This window comes from Carcharodon carcharias, chromosome 9 (genome assembly GCF_017639515.1).
Source record: "Carcharodon carcharias isolate sCarCar2 chromosome 9, sCarCar2.pri, whole genome shotgun sequence".
Classification (NCBI taxonomy): Eukaryota; Metazoa; Chordata; class Chondrichthyes; order Lamniformes; family Lamnidae; genus Carcharodon; species Carcharodon carcharias.
The window spans coordinates 41,166,485-41,188,440 of NC_054475.1; the positions used below are offsets into that span (position 1 = coordinate 41,166,485).

Genomic DNA, 21,956 nt, shown 5'->3' on the forward strand with positions numbered 1-21,956 from the left:
TTGTATATATTATGCATATTCTGTTTGCTGGTGCTTTCTTCAAATGTGCTTGTGCCAGTGAAGGTACTGACTGTCAGAGAGAGGTTATCTAACAACCCTACATTCTACATCATTGGAGAACAAATGACTGCTTCATTTCACTGTACTGCATAACTCCTTAAATCTAACAGTTTAACCACCTTCATTGTAGTCGTCAAGGTCAGTTCAGGCTTACGAATGTCTACCACCACTGTTGTGGAATCTAAAGGCCGTAAGATGTAGGAGCAGAAGTAGGTCATTCAGCCCATTAAGTTTGCGCTGCCATTCAATGACATAATGGCTGATCTGATAATCCTCAACTCCACTTTCCTGCCTTATCCCCATAACCCTTGATCCCTTTACTGATTAAAAATCTGTCTATCTTAGCCTTAACTATGCTTAACGACCCAGCCTCTACAGCCCCTGCGGTAAAGAATTCTGCAGATTGACTGCCCTCTGAGAAAAGAAATTCCTCCTCATCTCTGTTACTCTGAGACTATGCCCTCTGGTCCTAGACTCTCCCACAAGGGGAAACAACTTCTTAGCATTTACCCTGTCAAGCCCCCTAAGAATTTAATGTTTCAAGAAGGTCACCTCTCATTCTTCTAAACTCCAATGAGTACAGACTCAAGCTACTCAACCTCTCCTCATAAGAAAATCCCTCCAGACTCGGAATCAATAAAGACAGTCTTCCCTCCCACAGCCCTCAGGGGATGTGGGGAATTGCTGATGAACATTCTCCAAATATTGATGTGTGATTGGAAGGTGGGAAATTACTGTCTCATTTGTGAATCATCTGCAAAAAAAGGACAACTAAAAGCATGTTATATATGGCTGGGATGGTGCCTAATATGAGTCAGTATGGTACCTTTCCTGAATGTTTAATTTGCATTTTATAAAGTCCTCTAATCTTCTCTGCTAATATTACACCAAAGACTTTTACAAGGGGAGTGCCAGTCAATGGGCATACTCCAGTGGATATTCTGTAGAATAGTATCAAGGCCTTCACAATTGTGCACCAATAATCAAGATGTAATCTCAGTGGTTATGTTGGAATGATGCCCATTAATGCCCTCTAGCATTGCCCTTGCTAAGCGTTTGCAGGGTCAGCGGGCATTACATTTTCAAGAGTCAGCAGGCAACAGTAGCACTGAGGGTGCATGGAGCCACAAAACCCAGAATAGGTGGGCGGGTGGGGCTGTGAGGGAGGTTGTCCAGGTGCTTTGTAAGGGTGATGATTGAGAGATTTGTGTAAAGTATAACTGCTTTTTCCTCTTGGGTCCTGGCCCCTTGTCTTGCAGTGATTCTTTCCTTATTAGGTATGCTGGAAAATGTGGTAAAGAGTAGAGCCCAGATCAAATGGATCACTGCCTATGTGGACTCCATTGAGTTCCCACTGCAACACCTTGGGCTTTCAGGGTGGGCTTCATTCAGGAAACCTGGTTGTCATTCACAAGCTCCAGATCTTTAACTATTCTCCATGTCTTTTGCAGCTAACAGTGGGAATTCTTCAGGCAGCTGAACTACCTGCACTGGACATGGGTGGCACATCTGACCCTTATGTTAAAGTTTTCCTGCTTCCAGACAAGAAGAAGAAATATGAGACGAAGGTTCAGAAAAAGACTTTGAACCCGTCCTTCAATGAATACTTTACATTCAAGGTAACACTTCGTGGCAAGCGACGATAGATTGGAAAATGTAAATTTAAGTTAGGTTTTGTTTCAGTTAGAGGCATGGTTGTTGGTTTTTTTTTTATTTTTAGCATTTGTTACTATGCAGTAAAACCCATTAGAAAATGCCCATTAAAGTGATTCTATGGTTTTACTGTCCTGCAAACATTTTCATTCTAGCTAGCTAATTTTCCATTAACTTCGTAGGCTTTAAACTCCCCTAAAAGCATTACTTGTGGAATTTTGTCAAATGCCTTCCCACAATCAAAGTGGACTGCATTCATTTCATTCAATAACTCTTGACCATTTATTCAATCATGAATTCCAGTAAATTCAAGAGACTTTTACTATTAGTTCTAACTCCACACTGACTACTCCTCATCAATGATCACTCTAAGTTTTCCTTCTGATATGCGGCCCGCTAATTTCAGTGCTTAGTAATATTAAACTTTAAACTTTTTGGTGAGTGCTGTGTTAAAGGCGACAGCTTGTGAATGACCTTTACAGTACCTGCACAATTGTTGTATAACTAGAAGGAACATTGCTCCTTATGTGAATATGGATTGCATTTTACACAATGTTCTTGAACATTTTCCTCCCTACAGATGTTAGGCTAACTGAGTTATAATTCTTTAGTTGTTAATTCTTCCCTTTTGGATGACATTCATCAGCATAATCATACACATTTCTGATTCATAATAAATTTATAGTTATAATTTAGGCTTTACCGATAATATCTCCAACTAACTTATTCAAATTGATAACGTAATTACTTTCGATATTGTTCCTTTGTTTCTATCCCACTAATACTCAATACTATCTTTCCTCAACTGCTGTATTATTACTAATAATTGTATTTATTAAGCACAACATGAACTGTCCCAAGATACTTCACACAATAATTGTTATGTAAATAAATTTATGGAATATATCAATATATTAAGTCATGGAATATTGATATTGTTGGTAAGATTGGCATTTATTACCCATCTGTAATTGCCCTTGAGAAGGTGGTGTTGAGCCACCTTTTTCAATACAACTGAATGGCTTGCTAGGCCATTTCAGGGGCAGTTAAGAGTCAATCACATTGCTGTTTGTCTGGAGTCACATGTGAACCAGATTGGGTAAGAACGACAGATTTTCTTCCCTAAAGGGCATTACTCAACTAGATGATTGATAGTTTCATCATTTCTGACACTAGCTTTCTATTCCAGATTACTAGCCTAAAAACATAACCGCTGTGCAATTGTAACCCAAATCTGCTGTATTAGTGGAACCACAGACAAGTTTTGTTCTGAGGAACAACTGAGAAGAAAGTCAGCACCATGACCATCCCAACCCACCCCCTCTCTCCCCCAGTTAGGCAACCTGCCCAGGCTTGGTGAGAAGTCAAGTTTCTTCTCACTAATATTTACAATAGACATCATTAGTATGGACTACAAATTTCGGGCTGCATTTGTTGCTGTATTATTATTACCTTCCAATCATGATAGAACCATTCCAGCCAAGTCAAGAAAACTAATGTGTAGATTTGCTTGTTCCTTTCTTTAAAGTTAGCTTTTAGGGAAATTTACAAGAGTGGCCCAATGTAAGTCACCTTCCCTCTTACACTTCCTACTTGTTACAATGCTACATATGGAATCAAGGGAGCAGTCTAATCCGAATGCTTAACTTCAATCCAGTTCACACTAGGGTAAATGCTTTTTATGTGAATCAGACAGAGTTCTATACCGAGGGAGTGCTGCACTGTTGAAAGTGCCGTCTTTCGGAAGAAATGCTAAACTGAGGCTCCTTATGCCCTCTAAATTGAACTTAAAAGATTTGAGGAAGAAAGGGAGAGTCCCCCCATCCCCCCACCCGCCCCCATCACACACACCCCCCCCCCCACCCCCACCGCCCCCCGTAGCCCTAACCAACAATAATCTCTCATCTAATGTCACTAAAATAGGTTATCTCATTGCTATTTGTAGGACCTTGACATGTGTAAATTGTCTTCTATGCTTGCCTACATTGATTACAATTCAAAAGCACTTCTGTAACAGTGAAGTGCTTTGGGTTATCCAGAGGCCATGAAAGGTGCTCTACAAATGCAAATTATTTCTTCTTTGATATGTATGAGATTAAAAAGCAGCAATCTATAGATAGACTTCATATACTTGCAGTGGGTTTCTTACAGATTACATTCAACTTTATGCAAGTAATTGCTTATTTTAAATAAGATATTCTGAGTATCTCACAACTACTTTACATGTAATGTGCACATTTGAAAACTCCATTTGAATTGAGTCAATATCAAAATAAATAACTAAAATACTACTGCAGCTATGATTATTGGCTGTCTCATGCAATAGAACAATCATTAAAACTATGAGGTTCTCCCTTTGGATGATCAATATAAATCCTTCAGTGTTTAGAAGTGTGATTTCATCCACAGTAAATGCATTTGCAAACCTGCAACACTTATTAAAAGACATTGATTGAAAGACATTTACTGTCTGATATCAATAGGCTTAGAACACCTCATTTTGCGTTCTGCATGAGGCAGCACAACATTTGCTGAAACAGCAGGTTTTCAGATAGATTAAGCAAAATGTGCTGCCAAGCCAGGAATTTCTGCTTACATTAATGAAATGTTAAAAATACATCACTCAAAGTTACATTTGTTCCTGTCAAATGAAGGGAAAACTATCCACAATGCAAAAGAAACATTAGATTATTGAAACTCTGTTAGTTGAACATAGGAAATAGGAGCATGGGTAGTCAAATGGCTCTTTAAGTCTTGGTATAATCCCCATGGGGAAACCGTAAACCAGAATAACCAAAATTACTGAATGACCCTCAAATGAAGAGATTACGAGCAACATTCCACTTTTTGTAGATTTTACTTTAACATGAATCAGAACCAATGCAAATTAAATAAGAATCAACAGTTCAAATAAAAAGGTAAATTTTGCTTTAAATAGTCAATACAACAAAGATACTTCTCATACAGCCACAAATTCCTGTATCACTCCCTGCAGCTATGTGACACCACGTGCAGTCCCAAAGTTCTCTCACTCAGCCTCTGTTATGTAGGATCTCTCAGTTTACCACTCAATCAATTTGGCACCAGAGTCATGTACCCCAGTAGCCGTAATCTATTCAAGGTCTCTGGAGATGGTCGTCACCCAAACTAGGTTCATTACAGTGTTGATAGCACAGATTCCCCAGAGACTCCTTTATCTTAACCCTTTAATAAACCCCGTTAAATTGATTCGTCAGCTCTGGCAAAACTCAGCAGCAGTAAAATGGTCCACTTCACAATCCCTACTCTAATCCAGTCTTTGGTTTTCTGTCCTGCTTAATTTGATTACACAGACACAACTCCTTATAAATGTGCCTTCTCTATGTAATAACCTCATGTGTGGCACCTTATAAAATGCTTTTTGAAAATCCAAATACACTACATGCACTGATATCCTCTTATAGCTTAGCTGTTACAATGTCAAAAAATTCTAACAGATTGGTCAAATTTTATTAATTTCTCCAGTCCTATTCTCTACAAATACTATGTTTTTAAGTCCCTCGTTCTCATTGAATCCTGGTTTCCCACTAGTTTCAGAATACTTTTTGTATCTTCTTTTGTGAAGACAGATACAAAGTGTTCATTTATTTCCTCCATCATTCCTTAATCTCCATTATAATTCCCCCTGTATCTGTCTCTAAGACTTCTACAGTTACAATTACTAATTTCATCCTCTTTACACACTGATATAGTTTTAAACGATGTGTTCTTCAGTCAGACCCTCACTCTGTTTAGCTGAATAATTTAAATAGGGTCCTTTCTGTTCCACAATGGTGAAGTCCAGTGGGGTTATGAAAATGAGTGATGCAGGGACAGTTAGCAGTCAGACTGTTCATAAATAATTCTATTTATATACATCAAAGTTTTAATCAATGTGTTCATTCACTGCACATCCTCCAAAAAGCATTTGAAAAATGGTGAATATTATCTTAATTATGCTAGTCTGCCTTAAGGCAGAAATATTCTCTGCTAACATGGATAAATCTGAAAAAGTGCCACCTCTAGGATATTTCAACAAATGGCAACATCATGAAATGTTAAAATGTGAAGTTTGGAGTTTGAGGTGTTACTAACAGATCGATGAGCTATCTGCTTCTTTCCTTAATGTCTAGTACAAGCACATGGATATTATTTTTTCCATTCTCATACATCTCATTCACACCTATTGAAATATGAATGGTAATGGAGAGTGTGAAAGTGACATTCAAGCATGTTACAATTATGATATTTATAAGATTGCTATGCTTTGGGACTATGTGTTTAGTTTAAGGTTAAATGAAGGGGGCCATTTGGCCTATTCTGAAATCTGCTTGACTGCAAGCCTGGGTGATTTGTCAGATTTTAATTCTATTAATTTCTCCAGTCCTGGATTGTTACAGATTAAAGGGGCCCAGATTGTTTTACTGGGAACAAGATGCAAGTTTGGGTACAATGACAGAAGCCTGTGTGCTAACAGTAGATAGACTGTAAGTCTCCAAAGCCCCAGAAAAGTGTTGAGAATGTTGGGTTATAAACAGTTGCACTTTAAACTATTAATTTACTTCCAAGGTAAAAGAGAGTTGTGGTCTCAAGGAAAGCTAATTAGCATTTCCACCTGGATACAGGGTCCATGTAATTCACATTGCTATATAGATGGGCTTTGAGAAGGGAAGGTTTAAGATATCCCTGAAAACTCAGAGTTAATCCAGGAAAGGGAGTGTAGCTCTCAGCAGCAAGATGCTGTGGGTCACCATTCAGGAATATAGGTGGGAGTTTATGCTTAGTTTGAGAAGTTAAAACAAGGCTGGAAGATTTGCCTAGCATGTACTAGAGGAAGAATCTCCAGGGAAGAAACCTCACTGTGAAAGATAATTGTTAGGTTAAAAGTTCTCAAGCTGAGAAAGAAAAAGGTCAGAAGTAACCCCCAGCTGCTTAGAATCACGTCGGGCTGGTTCCAGGAGAATTGAATGTCTACTTAAAGGGCAGTGTAAAGTATATTTTTGAAGTTTGTTCCTGGTTGTGCTAAAAGAAAAAGGGGAATGTTCTGCTTTGTGGTTTAAAGTATAAATTGCCCACAAAGCTAGTGTTTAGTCACTTGTGCTTTTAATTTTTTGTTACAGAGAAAGTCTTAAAACATGAAATATTGTGTCATCCTTTCACTGGAGGTTCAAATTTCTTTTTAGACGTTATCAGTCTCTATGGAGATCATAACACATGTTTCTGGCACACACTGGACATCTAACTCATCTCGGCACATTGCTATTATAGTTGCCGCCACCATTTGTGAAGCTGTTCCAAAGGTGCCTGCCCTCCTCTAATGTCTTGAAACTTGACAGTCAGTCAATGTTGACAGGCTGGTCCAAGACAGGAGTCATAACAGCCTAGCAGATGCTGTCAATGTCCACGTATGCAATTCCTGCAGGCAGGAATTGCAAAATAGCAAGTAAACTAATAACTCTGGAACACCTTTGTCCTCTCCCTAGCCCAGGAATGGTGAGAATAAAACATACCACTCACATTATTAACTCCACTAAAATTGGCCAACTCCGTATAGGTGAAGGACTGAGCTTGAGCCTTCCTTGGCCTGTTTGGTTCAGACTGCACCACACAGTGGGGAAACTTTTCATCTTTAAAATTTCCATGCAGAGTTTCACACATGGGGGCATAAAGTGTGAATTCAACTCATTTGTGAGCCTGTGATTTCCCGTCCATGAAAATTAATGAGGCATACACTCAAATTCTTGATATGTACTCCCAGTGGGAGAAAGTTCTGCACTGGTAGCACGAAAAATGAAGATTCACTCCAGTACTTGCTGTCTGATTCTCTCATGAATTATTCAACTTTCAGACCTCTGAAGGACCACCACATGGAACTAGCTCCCTTGAATTACATTATGAGGGCTGTGATAGTAATACCTGGCCATAGAATTCACCATATGAAACATAAATAATCAGCATGAAAGGTATTTTTGAAATACTGGAGTCTGCTCTCCATTGTCAGTAAATAGCTTACATAATGTAATGTCCTGCTGATGGTCACATCAGAAAATGTTTGCTCCAGTTAAATGTATTATATTATGGCAAAAACAGAACATCATTGGTTTCCTGCTGTCAAAGGTCTAATCAGGTCCAAGGTTTCTTGTGTAAACTGAAGAACATTGTTGAGAGTCAGTAGTAGATTTACAAAGGAGACGTTGGGAAAACTGTCCACCATACTTAGTGCTATAAGATATTTTCAATTAATGAATAGATTGCTTTGTCAAAACTTATTAGATGTTATGAGCTTTTAATTGTGGCTGAAGGTTCATGACTCTGTTTTGATACTGTAGTCTCAACACACTTTCATATTGTTAAACAGTTGAGATATTAAGCAACTGAGATTCACTAATCCAATGAATTAAAACAGAGGCAAATACCTCAGAGCTAGATACATCATCAATTATGAATAGTTTTGAAAATGCCCTATAAATCGCTTTGAAATGCACATTTCATCTCTGCTACTATTGACTTTTCAAAAAGGTTTCCTACCACAACTCATACAAAAATTTACATGAGAATTTATATCTTCAAACATATTTCAGTCGTTATTGGATTCCCCCACCCCCGCAAGGGAATTTGCTATAGATAAAGCAATGAGATTAGCATGGGTAGAGGAACCAGACAGCTGGCATCACAGGAGATTCACGGATTTTTGTCATTTCATTTTGCCTTTAACTGAATTTTATATGCAGGTTCCTTATCAAGAGCTGGGAGGGAAGACCCTGGTGATGGCGGTTTATGACTTTGATCGATTTTCCAAACATGACTGCATTGGCCAAGTATTGGTACTAATGACCAAAGTGGATCTTGGTCAACAACTTGAAGAATGGCGAGATCTTGAGAGTGCTGAGAAAGAAGAGGTAGGTTTTACGTGTCTTGAAGCTGCCTCTGACGTCCATGCAGTGGCACATTAAAAAAGGGAATTAGAATTGGAGAGGGAAAATTATAATAGTCAAAATTGCCAGTGCTTGTTGTCATTACTGTGTAAAACTGATAGCAATGTCTGACATCTGCACATGCGCAGTTAGATGTGAAAGTTTGGAAGTTGCTGTCAGTCATGCCTGCTCTGCCACAGGGTGCACAGATGGAATCTAAACAACCAGTGATTTGACATGAATTTCAACATCTTACACATTCTTCTCTCACTGCACAAACCATTAAAAATGTTAACCTTAGTTCAATGAGATGTGCCATCAGGCTTTAATGGTGTACTAGGTCACAATTACTGCTGCACAACTGCAAAATCCAAGTCTTTGTCTTGGAATAGTCTCTAATGGTCATGTGCTGCAAAGAAAGTTTGGGATTTAATGCTGAAAACTTACCTGCATCTAAGCTGTATAAACATCCATAAAGATTAGCTTTTAAATCACGCCAGTTTAGCAGCAGTAATATGGAATTATGCTCGGATTTTGATCTGGAATCACACCTGCCTCTTATGCTGCCCTGTTCCATCAGTAAGCTAATTTTCAAAATTATAACATGCAAAGATTGTGACAGTTTTGTAACCATCCAAATCTTTGTGATATTTTCCTACAGCCAGAGAAACTGGGAGATATTTGCACCTCTTTGCGTTATGTTCCAACTGCTGGGAAACTCACTGTCTGCATCCTAGAAGCAAAGAACCTGAAGAAAATGGATGTGGGTGGGCTCTCAGGTAAGGAAGACAAGTGCTTATTTGGAAGTGGCAGGATTTAACAGAAGCATTTGAGTTTGCAGTAAGTACATGGACACTATGCAATATATCTCCAGCTTTCCGTGAAGCAAAGATTGACTGCACTTCTCAACTAGTAGATCCCTCAGGAACCCTTGAGTTTTTATCCCTCAGTTTTCTGAAGATCATTTGATCGAAATGTAATACTGGTTACTGGTAAGGAAATACCGGCGGTCAGATGTTGCATTAAGAATTATGCTCTGGTAAAGGCTTTGGGCAGAATTTTACAGTTCCCTGCCAGCAGGTTTGCAGGCAGTTAGAGGCGGGTGGGGGGATATCTGTAAAATACCCCAGACCACCCTCCTGCCTGCCCCATCCTGTCCACAATTACACAGGGGACAGACGAGGCCTAGGCCAGACCGCCACCCTTGCCCCAATTAAGGCCCTGAAATGGGCAACTAATAACCATGTAAATGCTGTTTCCCACCCGGCCTCACTTTTTAGGCTGTTGGGAGGAGTTTAGGGACATGGGGGAAGCCTGGCAAGTCACCCTGCTTGGGCCACGGTGGGAAGTGAGGAGGGGAACCTCCCTTAATGGCCTGCTTTGTACATCACCACGCCCCCCTCCCCCATCCCCCAATCCCCAACAACAAGGTCTGCCTGCTGTGGGTGCTCCCTCCCCCACAGCCTGTCCATCAAGACTCCTACCCCTCTCTTGCCACCTCCCCGAGACTTACCTCCCCCATCCCGCCGTGAGACCACCTGCACTCACCTGGTCCTTGTCTCCAGGATTTAGAATCTCGGGATTGTTTGTAGTCCCCGTCCTGGCCATTGCTTCTATTGGCGCTGCTGGGACTACGGAGCTGCTCACCAAGCCACTCTCTGGGGTGGCACTCCCTCCCGGGTGAAGGGCAGAATTCCCGTCTGCAGCCAATTAACACCCCTTGGCGTGAAATGGCTGAGGGGCAGCCCAAATCAGCAGGGATGCATTTCCATTGACTCTTTGGATGGCGGGGTGGGAAAACTCATCATTTGAAAAATCCTGCCCTTTGTCTTAATCTCAAATCCTGTAAAGAAAACAATTTGTGGGGAATTTGTCACAAAGCCTAGAATGAGCTTTCTCTCAAATATTGGTTTCAATCTAAGCTTGTAAATTTGAGGCCATTCCAAAATCCTGCTGCCCATGCCCTGATTCGGGTCAGAGCCCGTTCACCTGTCACTCCTGTGCCCACTGACTCACATTGGCACTCAGTTAAGCAACGCCTCAATTTTTAAATTCTCATCTTATTCTTAAACCCCTCCTTATGTTCTCCATTCCCTATTTCTGTAATCTCCTCTGTATCTCAGTGGATTACTGAGATATCATTTCTCTTCTAATTCCAGCCTCTTGTATACCACAATTTTCATTATTCCACCATTCACTGCCAAAGCCCCAAGCACTGCAGTTCCCTCCCTAAACTTTAAACTTCTCTATATCACTAACTTGCCTCCTTTAAGACACTCTCTAAAATCCATCTTTTTAAACAAGCTTTTGGTCATCTGCCTTATTATCTCCTGTGGCTCAGTGTCAAATTTTGCTTCATAATGCTCCTGAAAAACCTATTGGGCTGTTTTCTTACTTCCTTTATAAATGCAAGTATCAGTTGTCGTTGTGGTAAAGCCTGATAAAGTTCCTTCAACAAAATACATTCAGGTTTTTTTTTTCCATAACAACAATAATAAGGATTAAAAGGGAAATGAATATCCTGTTCTGTATTTCCTGGTGTACTCCTATCATATTTTGTGCATAACATTTGTGATAACAATGCTTTCAAAACATAAAAAAATGATGGCACAGAAGGTGGGCATTCACCAAATCACATCTGTGCCTGCGATCTGGTCTAATCCCACTTTTTCCAGCACTTGGTCCATACCCTGTAGGTTACGCTGTTTCATAACCTCCCTTTGAGCACATTGGTCTCAGCCCTGTTGAGACAAAGCCCACCCACCTTGAATAGATCCATCCTGCCTCAAAACTTGTCCCCAATGCCACAGAATCTGAAGCCCTCCTTCCTGCATTATTTCTCCTGCTACATGTTGACCTGTCTTACTTTAGTGCTCTTGTACTGGCTAGCATCTAGCATTGGGAGTAATCTAGAGGCCCTGTTTTTTAAAATTCCTGCCAAGCTCCTAAAACTTTGTCTGTAGGAACTCAACCTTTTTCCAACTATATCATTGATTCCAACATGAACCACAACTTCTAGCTGTTTCCCTTTCCCTTGCAAAATGTAGTGGCATCTTTGCCCTGGCACCAGGGAAGCACCACAACATGAGGGACTCATGGAGGTGGTGAAAGAAATGTCTGCCTATGCCACTGACTATAAGATCCTCTATGATCACTGCATATCTACACTTTGCTGTGTCTCCCTGCAGTCATTTTCCACAAGGATGCCCGAGATGTTCTCTAGACCTTATTCTCCAGAGGCATTGTCACGCTCACCTGTATTTAGCGCTGAAAACCAGTTTGACACTGGCACATTCTCAGAGGATTCTGCGCTGCCTGCATCTTCCTACCCTGCTGGATGACCACCTCCTTGCCATCCTCTCTATACGTGTAGGATAACCAGGTCCTGGAAAAAGTACTCCAGAAAATTCTCAGCCTCCTCTATGCCCTGCAGTGACTCCAGATGCTCTGTAGGAACCCTAAGCCTGGGTTTGAGCAACTAGAAGCACTTCCTGCAGACATAGTTATCCAGGATTCGGGAAGTACCCTGGAGTTTCCACGTGGCATAGGAATTGTAGGTAACAGATATTAGCTGTCCTGACAGTTTTCTTTAAAAGCCTATCTACTTGTGTTTTTTTATGGTATGTATCTGAACATGTTTTTATAATGCATCTTTTTAGTATAGTATTCCCTAACTCATTTAATTATTCAAATATATTAGATTTTTATTTTATTCAATTTGGATTTATTTTATGTTAGTATCTCTGCTTAGCTCATGTTAATTGTATTCCCTTAAATAGAATTAATTATGCCATACATTAACTGTTGCCTTTTGATTTAAATTATTTTGTAGCTCCTTCTCCCTCTGAACTCACCAAATTCCCATTAGCACTACTGTTTGGCAAACCATTCTTTTAGCAGATTGGCTTAATTCAGTGCATCAGTTAGGCTTTTTGAACGTATATCTTTTAGAACAGAGTAGTTGCAACAGCCCAATCAACCGTTCTTATGCCTTGGGGTTCCCTGAGGTTTGAAATAATCACACCTTTAGACTCACATTCAATGAAGCTCCAGAATTTATTTCTCAAATTACATCATGTGCTGTGGACTTGTACATTGTTATTTTGATACACAGACTGTAGTGCAGTAGTAAGTGACATGGCACTCTGGTACTTATGCATGCGTACACATGAACATATAGTTCCTAAATCTTATTGGAATAGTATAACAATATAACAACTGCCACCATTTAGTCAGGGAACCACTTACAGCTGAGTGACAGTTAACTGCCACTGACTTGTAGTTTATTTCTATACTTCTTAAATTCTACTTCATAGTGTTTATCATAATAAACATATTTCATGCTGTGCCATGGAAAATTGCATATTTTTGAAAATCTCAAATATCTGTCAGCATTCAGTAATTACAATGTTCAGTTAATCCAGAGACTTTGAGGCCTCAGGAAGAATTCAATATTGAGTCAAATTGGTGTTGGCCTCCCATGAAGTACTGAATGATTTTACACCAAATGCTAAGCCATATTGCTTAAATGCACGTAGTATTCAGAACAAAATAAATGAATTAACGGCACAAGTAGAGGTTAATGGTAATGATCTCATAGCCATTACGGAGATGTGGTTACAAAGAGATCAAAGCTAGGAACTAAATATTCAGGGTATGTGACTTTTTGAAAAGACAGGCAGGAAGGAAAGGGTGGTAAGGTAGCTTTGTTAGTGTACGATGGAATAAGTATGATAGCAAGAAAGGATCTTGGATTGGAAGATGTAGAATCCATATGGGTGGAGGTAAGAGGTAACAAGGGGAAGAAGAAACTGTTGGGAATAATCTATAGACCCCCGACAATACCTATACTGTTGGACAGAGAATAAATCAGGAGATAATGAGGGCATGTAAAAAAGATAGTACGATAATCATGGGTGACTTTAATCTTCATGTAGATTTGGAAAATCAAATTGGCAGTGGTAGACACAAGCAAGAATTCGTAGAGTGTATTCGGGACAGTTTCTTCGAACAATGTGTTGTGAATCGAACCAGGGATCAGGCAATTTTGAATCTGGTAATGTGTAAAGGGGCAGGTTTAATAAATGATTTCAGAATAAAGGATCCCCTAGGAAACATTGACCATAATATGGTAGAATTTAACATTCAGCTTGAGAGTGAGAAACTTGGGTCAGAAACAATTGTGCTAAGTTAAATAAGGTTAATTACAATTGAATGAGGGCAGAGTTGGCTAGAGTGGACTGGGAAAGGAGTTTAGCAGAAAACACAGTTGATGAACAATGGCAGACATTTAAGAAAATAGCTCATGACTCTCAACAAAGATATATCCCAGCGGGAAAGAAGGATCCAAGAAGGGGATAAACCAACCATGGTTAACCAAGGAATTTAAGGACAGTATCAAATTGAAGGAAAAGGCATACAATGTGGCAAAGATTAGTGGTAAGCCAGAGGATTGGGAAAATTTTAAAAACCAACAAAAGATAACCAAAAAAAAATAAAGAGGGACAAAATAAACTTTGAGGGTAAACGAGCAAGTAATATAAAAACAGACAGCAAGAGCTTCTTTAAATATATAAAAAGGAAAAGAGAGGGCAAAGTGAACATAGGGTCCTTAGAGATTGAGGCTGGGGAAATAATAGTAGGAAACCAGGAAATGGCAGAGGAGTTGAATAAATACTTTGCTTCAGTCCTCATGGTAGAAGATACTAATAGCATTCCAAAAATACTAAATAATCAAGGGACAAAAGGCGGGGAGGAAATAAATATAATAACTATCATGGGAGAAAAAGTACGAGGGAAACTAATGGGGCTAAAGGCTGAGAAGTGCCTTGGACCTGATGGGTTGCATCCTAGGATATTAAAAGAAGTAGCTACAGAGATAGTGGATGCACTAGTAATAATCTTCCAAGAATCTTTAGATTCTGGAAAAGTCCCAGAGGATTGGAGAATGGCCAATGTAACAGTTATTCAAAAAGGGAGGGAGACAAAAACAGGTAATTATAGGCCAGTTAGCTTAACATCTGTCATTGGGGGAATGTTGGAGTCTATTATAAAGGAAGTAATAGCAGAGCATTTAGAAATACATAATCTAATCAAGCAGAGTCAGCATGGCTTCATGAAGGGGAAATCATGCCTAACAAATTTATTAGAATTATTTGAGGAGGTAACAAGCAGGATAGATAAAGGGGAACCAGTAGATGTAATATTTTGGGATTTCTAAAAGGCATTCGATAAGGTACTGTACATAAGGCTACTTAATAAGATAAGAGCCCATGGTGTTGGCTGTAGTATATTAGCATAGATAGGGGGTTGGGCAACTAAATGATGACAGAGATTTGGGATATGAGGGACATTTTTGGGATGGCAACCTGTAACTAGTGTAGTGCCACAGGGATCAGTGCTGGGGCCTCAATTGTTTACAATATTTATTAATGACTTAGATGAGGGAAGTGATTGTACTATCGCCAAGTTTGCGGATGACACAAAAAATGGGAGAGATCAGAAGTGGTGAGGATGACACAAGGTGTTTACTGAGGGATATAGGCAGGTTAAGTGAGTGGGCAAAAACTTGGCAGTTGGGATATAATGTAGGAAAATGTGAAGTTATGCACTTTGGCGGGAAGAAATTTAAATGGAGAAAGACTGCAGGAGGCTGCAACACAGAGGGATTTGGGAGTCCTTGTGCATGAATCCCAAAAAGCTAACATACAAGTTCAATAGGTAATAGGGAAGGCAAATGGAATGTTGGCCTTTATTTCAAAGGGAATGGAATATAAAAATAGGGAAGTCTTGCTAAAATTATACAAGGCACTAGTTAGACCACACCTAGAATACTGTGAACAATTTTGGTCCTCTTATCTAAGGAAAAATACACTGGCATTGGAGGCAGTCCAGAGAAGGTTCAATAGGTTGGTCCGGGGAATGGAGGGATTTTCTTATGAGGAAAGGTTGAGTAGGTTACTCATTAGAGTTTAGAAGAATGAGGGGTGACCTTATTGAAACATATAAGATTCTTAGGCGGCTTGACAGGGTAAATGCTGAGGAGTTGTGGGACAGTCTAGGACCAGAGGGCATAATCTCAGAGTAAGGGGGCGCCCATTTAAAACAGAGATGAGGAGGAATTTGTTCTCTCAGATGGTAGTCAATCTGTGGAATTCTTTACTGCAGAGGGCTGTAGAATCTCGGTTGTTAAGTTATTCAAGGCTGAGATAGACAGATTTTTAATCAGTCAGGGAATCAAGGGTTATGGGGACAAGGCAGGAAAGTGGAGTTGAGGGTTCAGCCATGATCTCATTGAAAGGCGGAGCAGACTCGATGGGCTGAATGGCCTACTTCTGCTCCTACGTCTTGTGGTCTTATATTGTACTGCCAATGTTTTTTCCAAACCCAGGAGCTTTATGAAATAAATTAATGTCTTAATAAAGTAAGCTTTTTTGCACTGTTAAGCAGTTACTTCTGTTTCATAATGTGCTACAAGTCCTAGCTTTATTAAAAATATCAAGCTCCAGCATCATCAAGCAATGGAGGAGAAACATATCTTGTATTCCTGCTTCTGATTGTTGCCTGCTTACTACTGCTGGAAGGTTTGCTTGCAGACAGGTTGCGAAAGAGCCCCAAGTCTCACTCTGTGCCGCAAATGCCTGTGATTGCTTATGTCTAAGCCGAAACCTGGCAGACAGCCACTTGGGTAAGATATTGTGCCCCTGGCTGTGTTACTTCCTTCAAGAGAGGAGAAAGGAAATTAGGAATAAGTGGAAAAGATTGAAGCAGAAATAGCACCATAAGTGCCATGAGCTCTAGGCTGTACATAAAACTTATTGACTGGTAATGATGAAGGAGAAGCTGTTGTGTTCTGTGTGTTTTATTAACTATTTTGTAAGTAACTTCTGTGTAATGTCCTAGATAGACTGAGACAAGCTACATTAAGATTACAGTGCACATTACTGCTCAACACAAGAACAGAAAATGACATGGCACTGCACAAATAACTATTACTGGCTTCATCCCTTCCCCAAGTAAATCATTAAAATAAATGTTTCCTAAAACTCACTGGTACCAGTGCAGGGTTGTATCTGGCATGTACATGGCCTACTCAGATACATGCTCATATATTCCACTCATTGACATATTTTTAGTTCTTGCTACAGATAAAAGTCGGGCAAAAAATCACTTGCATCAACATTCATGATTTTTCTTGATTTTCATCATTAGGTTGTGCTATAATGAGGATGCAGGGTTAGCAACAGCTGCATCTGTTTACAATACTTCCTTTGACATTTGAAAGTGCCAGGGTGTATATGTATGTGCCTCTTTCTTATATCCATTTCGGAAAATATAATGTAACCTTGGACTTCATCCTTCTATTTATGGCACAATCAAGTCTTGAGTGAAGTAAGCATGTCTTCTGCTTTTAGTACAAAAGGAAGGTAGAAGATACTTATTTAATTTCTACTGTTTATATGATCAGCTAATAGTGAGTGACAAGATGACAGGAAGAAATTTTTGAGAGAATTTAAAAAATGTTGTATTCAAGGGAATCTAGATAAGCAAATGAGGGAGAAAGGAATAAAAGGGATTATTTGTTGGTGGGGTTAGATGAAGAGGAGTGGGAGGAGACACAGGAGACTAGTTGGGCCAAATGGCCTTACTCTCTGAATACTTTGCAAATAGAAAGGGCCAAAAAGAAGGAATCAAAAGCAGCACAAGAAGGGAACATGGGTGGGGAGATAATGGCTCAGAAGATTTGCAGTTCACAAACTTGGCTGCCAGGAATTCGACATACTAGCTGCCATGAGAGTAGACAGAGGATGCAGATGTCCCCTGCAGAACCCCCCCTACCAGCCACCACCTTAGGTCTCTCTATAGGCGGCTTAATCCTAAAAAATGTTTTTTTTTCATTCACCTTAATGATCCGGGCCGCTTCCTTGGCCTGGAGAGCCCTCTTCCCACCTGGGTCCCATTTCCGAAGGCATCGATCATGTCATTCAAACTGTTGGCCTCCAATATTAAATTAGGCCACTTATCGGCTGCATAAGGGGTTATTCCCATTATTGGAAGTCTACATCCTTTGCAACATTCTCTCTGACATAGCCGATCTTTTAAGTGGCAGGTAAATGTTTCCTCCCTAACAAGACCTAGCAGATTTTATATCTAAAGCTGTCAGTGGCCTGGGTCTCTACCTTTTTCCAAGCAGTTCTTTTGAGAGTCCAGGAGAACTGCTGAATAAATTCTGTCTCATTAAGTGCAAAGGCATCAGAATGTGAAAGACTGTGATGTAATAGCAAAAAGGGCATCAAAAATGGTTATGCCTGTGCAGGCGGTATGCCTCCACGTGTGCAACTGTTCCTAACACCTTTCTGGTCAGCAGGAGCATCAGTCATTCAGTTTCTGATCTGCCTTGTGCAGAATGGTGAGGAATCCAGGAAATTCATTGCTAATGTGATTTCTTGGGGAATTGGGGCATGTTCATTGCTCTCTTGCAAAGGAAGGCAATTTAAGGAATCAGCATTGGCTATATGGATCCCTGGTCTATGCACAAAAGTGTATTCATAAATGGATAAAATTAGACCCCATCTCTGAATTTGTGCAGGAGCTATGGGAAGGATAGCTTTTTCTTCACTGAACAGACACAAGAGCGATTTGTTGTCAGACACTACCATAAAGTGTTGGCCGTGTACATATTGATGGAATTTTTAACTTGGAAAATAATCGATAACCCTTCTTTCTCAATTTGCGAATACCCTTTTTAAGCCATTGAAAGGGTCCTGGACATGTAGCCTATTGGTCTTTCTGAACTGTCGTCCATCTTGTGCTATAGTACCTCTCCCACTCCAAAGGAATGTAGCGACTGTGTTGCAGGGTAGCACCAGTTCCTTTGTACTAACAAGTTTGAAGAGTGCAAGAGTTGTTTAACTTTCATGAAGGTTTCTTCGTGGGGTGACTCCTAAACCCAAAGCTGGTTTTTCTTTAATAATGAGCAAAGGGAGGGGCGAGGACTGTTGATAAATTGGGTAGGTATCGACCATAATAATTAACCATACCTAAGAATGACTTGAGTTCAGAGGCATTTTTAGGTGAAGGTGCATCCTTAATTGCTTTAACTTTTTCCTATACCGAGTGTAACCCTTGGGCATCCACCTGGTGGCCCAAATAAACAACTTTGCTTGCCTGAAAGGTACACTTTTCTTTTATTGAGTGCACCCCTGCTTCCAAAAATTATTTCAAGACTTCCTCCAAGTTAGCCAAATTTTCAGCTTCCATGAACCATGTTATTAGGACGTTGTCCAGGTAGGCCACAACTTGAGGCAGTCCTTGTAACAAACTTTCCATTGTCCTGTGGAAAATTGTGCAGGTCGAATAAACACCGAAGGGCAAAAGTGTGTATTGATATCACCCTTTGTGGGTGTTTATGGTCACAAACTCTCTGGAGGTATCATCCAGTTCCAGCTGCTGATATGCCTGACTCATATCTAGTTTAGTATAAGTTGTTCCTCCTGCTAATTTAGCATAGAGATCCTCAATCTTGGGTAGGGAACTTGTCCAACTTGGCGGCTTTGTTTACTGTTAGCTTATAGAAACCACAGATCCGGATGGTCTAAACTGGTTTTAAGACGCAGACTATAGGTGCTGCCTGCTCTGAGAATTGAGCCAGCTTTATGACCCCCAGCCTCTCTAAATGGTTCAATTTGGTGTCAACCTTCTCCCTCAGAGCATATGGCACTGCCCTTTCTTTAAAAAAATGAGGAGTTGCTTCTGATTCAACATAGATCTTAGCCTGTTGGTCTTTGATTCTCCCCAGTTCATCTCAAAAAACCTTGTCATATTTCTTCAGCAGCTCTGGCAGTCCTCCTATTCATAGCTGGAAAATTTCAGACCAGTTTAGTTTAATTTCTTTCATCTAATCACAACCTAGAATGCTTGGTCCTTCACCTTCTACTATCATCATTGTGAGTTGTGCGGTTTGGTGCTTATAATAAACAGGTACGGTGGTGATACCCTTCGCTTGGATAGCTTCACCAGGAGAAGTTTTCAATTTGGCTGAAGTCTGCCCCGAATTCAATTGTTGACTACCCTTGTTTAAATATTTGAAGGTGTGCTATCCCACTACAGTGGTTGAAGCACCCCCCAGTGTCAACTTCCATTATTAAAGGTTTTCCATTTACCTGCAGAGTAACAGTGATTGGCTGTCTTTCCTACTTTTACATTAAATGGGGAGTAAGTATCAGAATTGGTGAAGTCTGGTCCTTCCACATGATGTACTTTGATTAACTTAGTTTGCTGTCTGGGAGTCTGCCTCAATCTTGCTTTACAATACTTCCATATGTAACCACTTGTTTTGGCAAAAATAGCACTCCACCTCTTTATAACTGCAGGATTCAGGAGTATGATTGCTTCCACATCGGTAACAATTCATTTTCAGATTTGCTGCTGAGCTGTTTCCTATATTCAGTTTAAATTTTCAGGTAGCAGGGACTGTCTCCCATTCACGGCAGAGTCCCGGCTTTTCAAAACACACCCGACTGTCTGTTCCCGTCCCAAATGGAAAATGGTGCCATTTTGTGCACCTTGTATAGCCTGTGCATCGGCGTTTTCCATCACAAGCGCTATTTCAAATGCTTTTTAAAAATCGAGGTTTACTTCAACAAATAATTGTCATTGAATGGCATCATCTTGCACATCGCAGACCAAACGACGCCTGAGCACGTTGCTTAGGGTCTCCCCAAAATCACAGTGTTTAATCAGTTGAATCAGTTTCACCATGTATATAGCAATTGCCTCCCCCGGGGCTCTAACCCTCGAATAAAGCTCTGTGTGGTGACTGAGGGTTTGGGTTGAAAGTGTCCCTTAATAAGGTCTACCAATTCACCAAACATGCTCGAATCGGGGGCATTCGGAGCCATCAAACTTGGTATTAAATTATAGGTTTTACTCCCACAAACACTTAGGAGAATTGCTCTCCTCTTTTCCTCCCCGTTAATTCATTTGTCTGGAAATAGAACCAGAGGTGTTCTACATATTGACACCAATCCTCTGTGGATGGTTCAAAGGGTTCAATCCTCCAAAAATGTGTAATGTGTGGTGAGTATATCTTCCTTTTCTTTTGTTTAAAGAAGATACTCTCAGTCACTGGGTGAGGACAACGCCAGACCCAATTTATCCTCATCACCAGTTTGTTATGGACTTGGTTTTCCATACGGGTTTCTCATTGAAAACATCAACTTTATTTACAAGCTGTAGCAGCAGTTACATGCTTCCATCAAGCCCCACAACTAGAAGAAGAACTCCCACTCTAAGGTTCCCATGCTTAGAGCTGATTCGTTCACACTGTCATGTGATACTATACAACACAATAAGTCTTAAAGCTAGTCACTACGTTCCTTAAAGCCACAATTACTACAACCCCTTGCTCTTACCCCAACGCTCTGTAAATTTTTCCCATCCAAGTATATATCTAATTCTCTTTTTTAACTTTCTATTGAATCTGCCTCCAAAAACATTTTAGCAATGCTCCTTCTAATTGCCCTTCACTGTGAATGGCCCATTTGTTGCTCTGAATGTTCCATTTAAGATTGCTGAAGCCATGCACATGTATATCTTAAAGAGGCTGCTGCTAGTACATGGCCTGTTTGTTCACTGTGCAACATATTCTTGATTATTGCGTGGCCGTGTACCCATGCAGCTTAGAGGGAAGGACGCACTTCAGGCTGTGCATTACAGATCATAGCAACTTGCTGTGTTTAAAAGAAAATGTGTCCTCATGTCACCTTTGGTTCTTACGCCAATTTTCTTAAATCTGTGTTCTCTGGTTTATTGACCTTTCAGCCATCAGAAGTTTCTCCTTAATTACCTTATAAAATCATACAATCTTGGAATGGTTGCAGCACAGTAAGAGGCCATTTGGCCCATGGTGTTTGAAGGAGCAATTCACCTACTGCCATTCCTTTGCTTTTTCCCCATAATCCCGGGATGATCCAATTACCCTTTGAAAGTCTCAATTGACCTTGCCTCCACCACACTCAGGTAGTGCATTCCGGATCCTTACAACTCACTGCATGAAAAGGTTTTTGCTCATGTCATCATTGTTTCTTTTGCCATTTGCCTTAAATCTGTGCCCTCTGTTTCTCGATCCTTCCACCAATGGGAATAGTTTCTTCCTATCTACCCTGTACCCCTTATGATTTTGAATACCTCCAAAAAATCTCCTTTCAATCTTCCCTATCCAAGGAGAACAGTCCCAACCTTTCTAATCTTTCTACGTAACTATGGGACCATTCTCATGAATCTTTTCTGCACCCTCTCTAAAGCCTTCAT

The 21,956-nt window shown here is 40.2% G+C and overlaps 1 protein-coding gene across 2 annotated transcripts in view; it reads left to right on the forward strand.

The window, feature by feature from the left end:
- The window catches only part of LOC121281775 (synaptotagmin-B), a 261,001-nt gene that overhangs the window by 142,058 nt on the left and 96,987 nt on the right, over window positions 1-21,956 (forward strand). For both annotated transcript variants that reach the window (XM_041194744.1, XM_041194745.1), the window contains exons 5-7: window positions 1,512-1,679; window positions 8,463-8,630; window positions 9,307-9,424. In XM_041194744.1, the coding sequence (XP_041050678.1) occupies window positions 1,512-1,679; window positions 8,463-8,630; window positions 9,307-9,424 (454 nt within the window). The remainder of the gene's footprint in view (window positions 1-1,511; window positions 1,680-8,462; window positions 8,631-9,306; window positions 9,425-21,956) is intronic.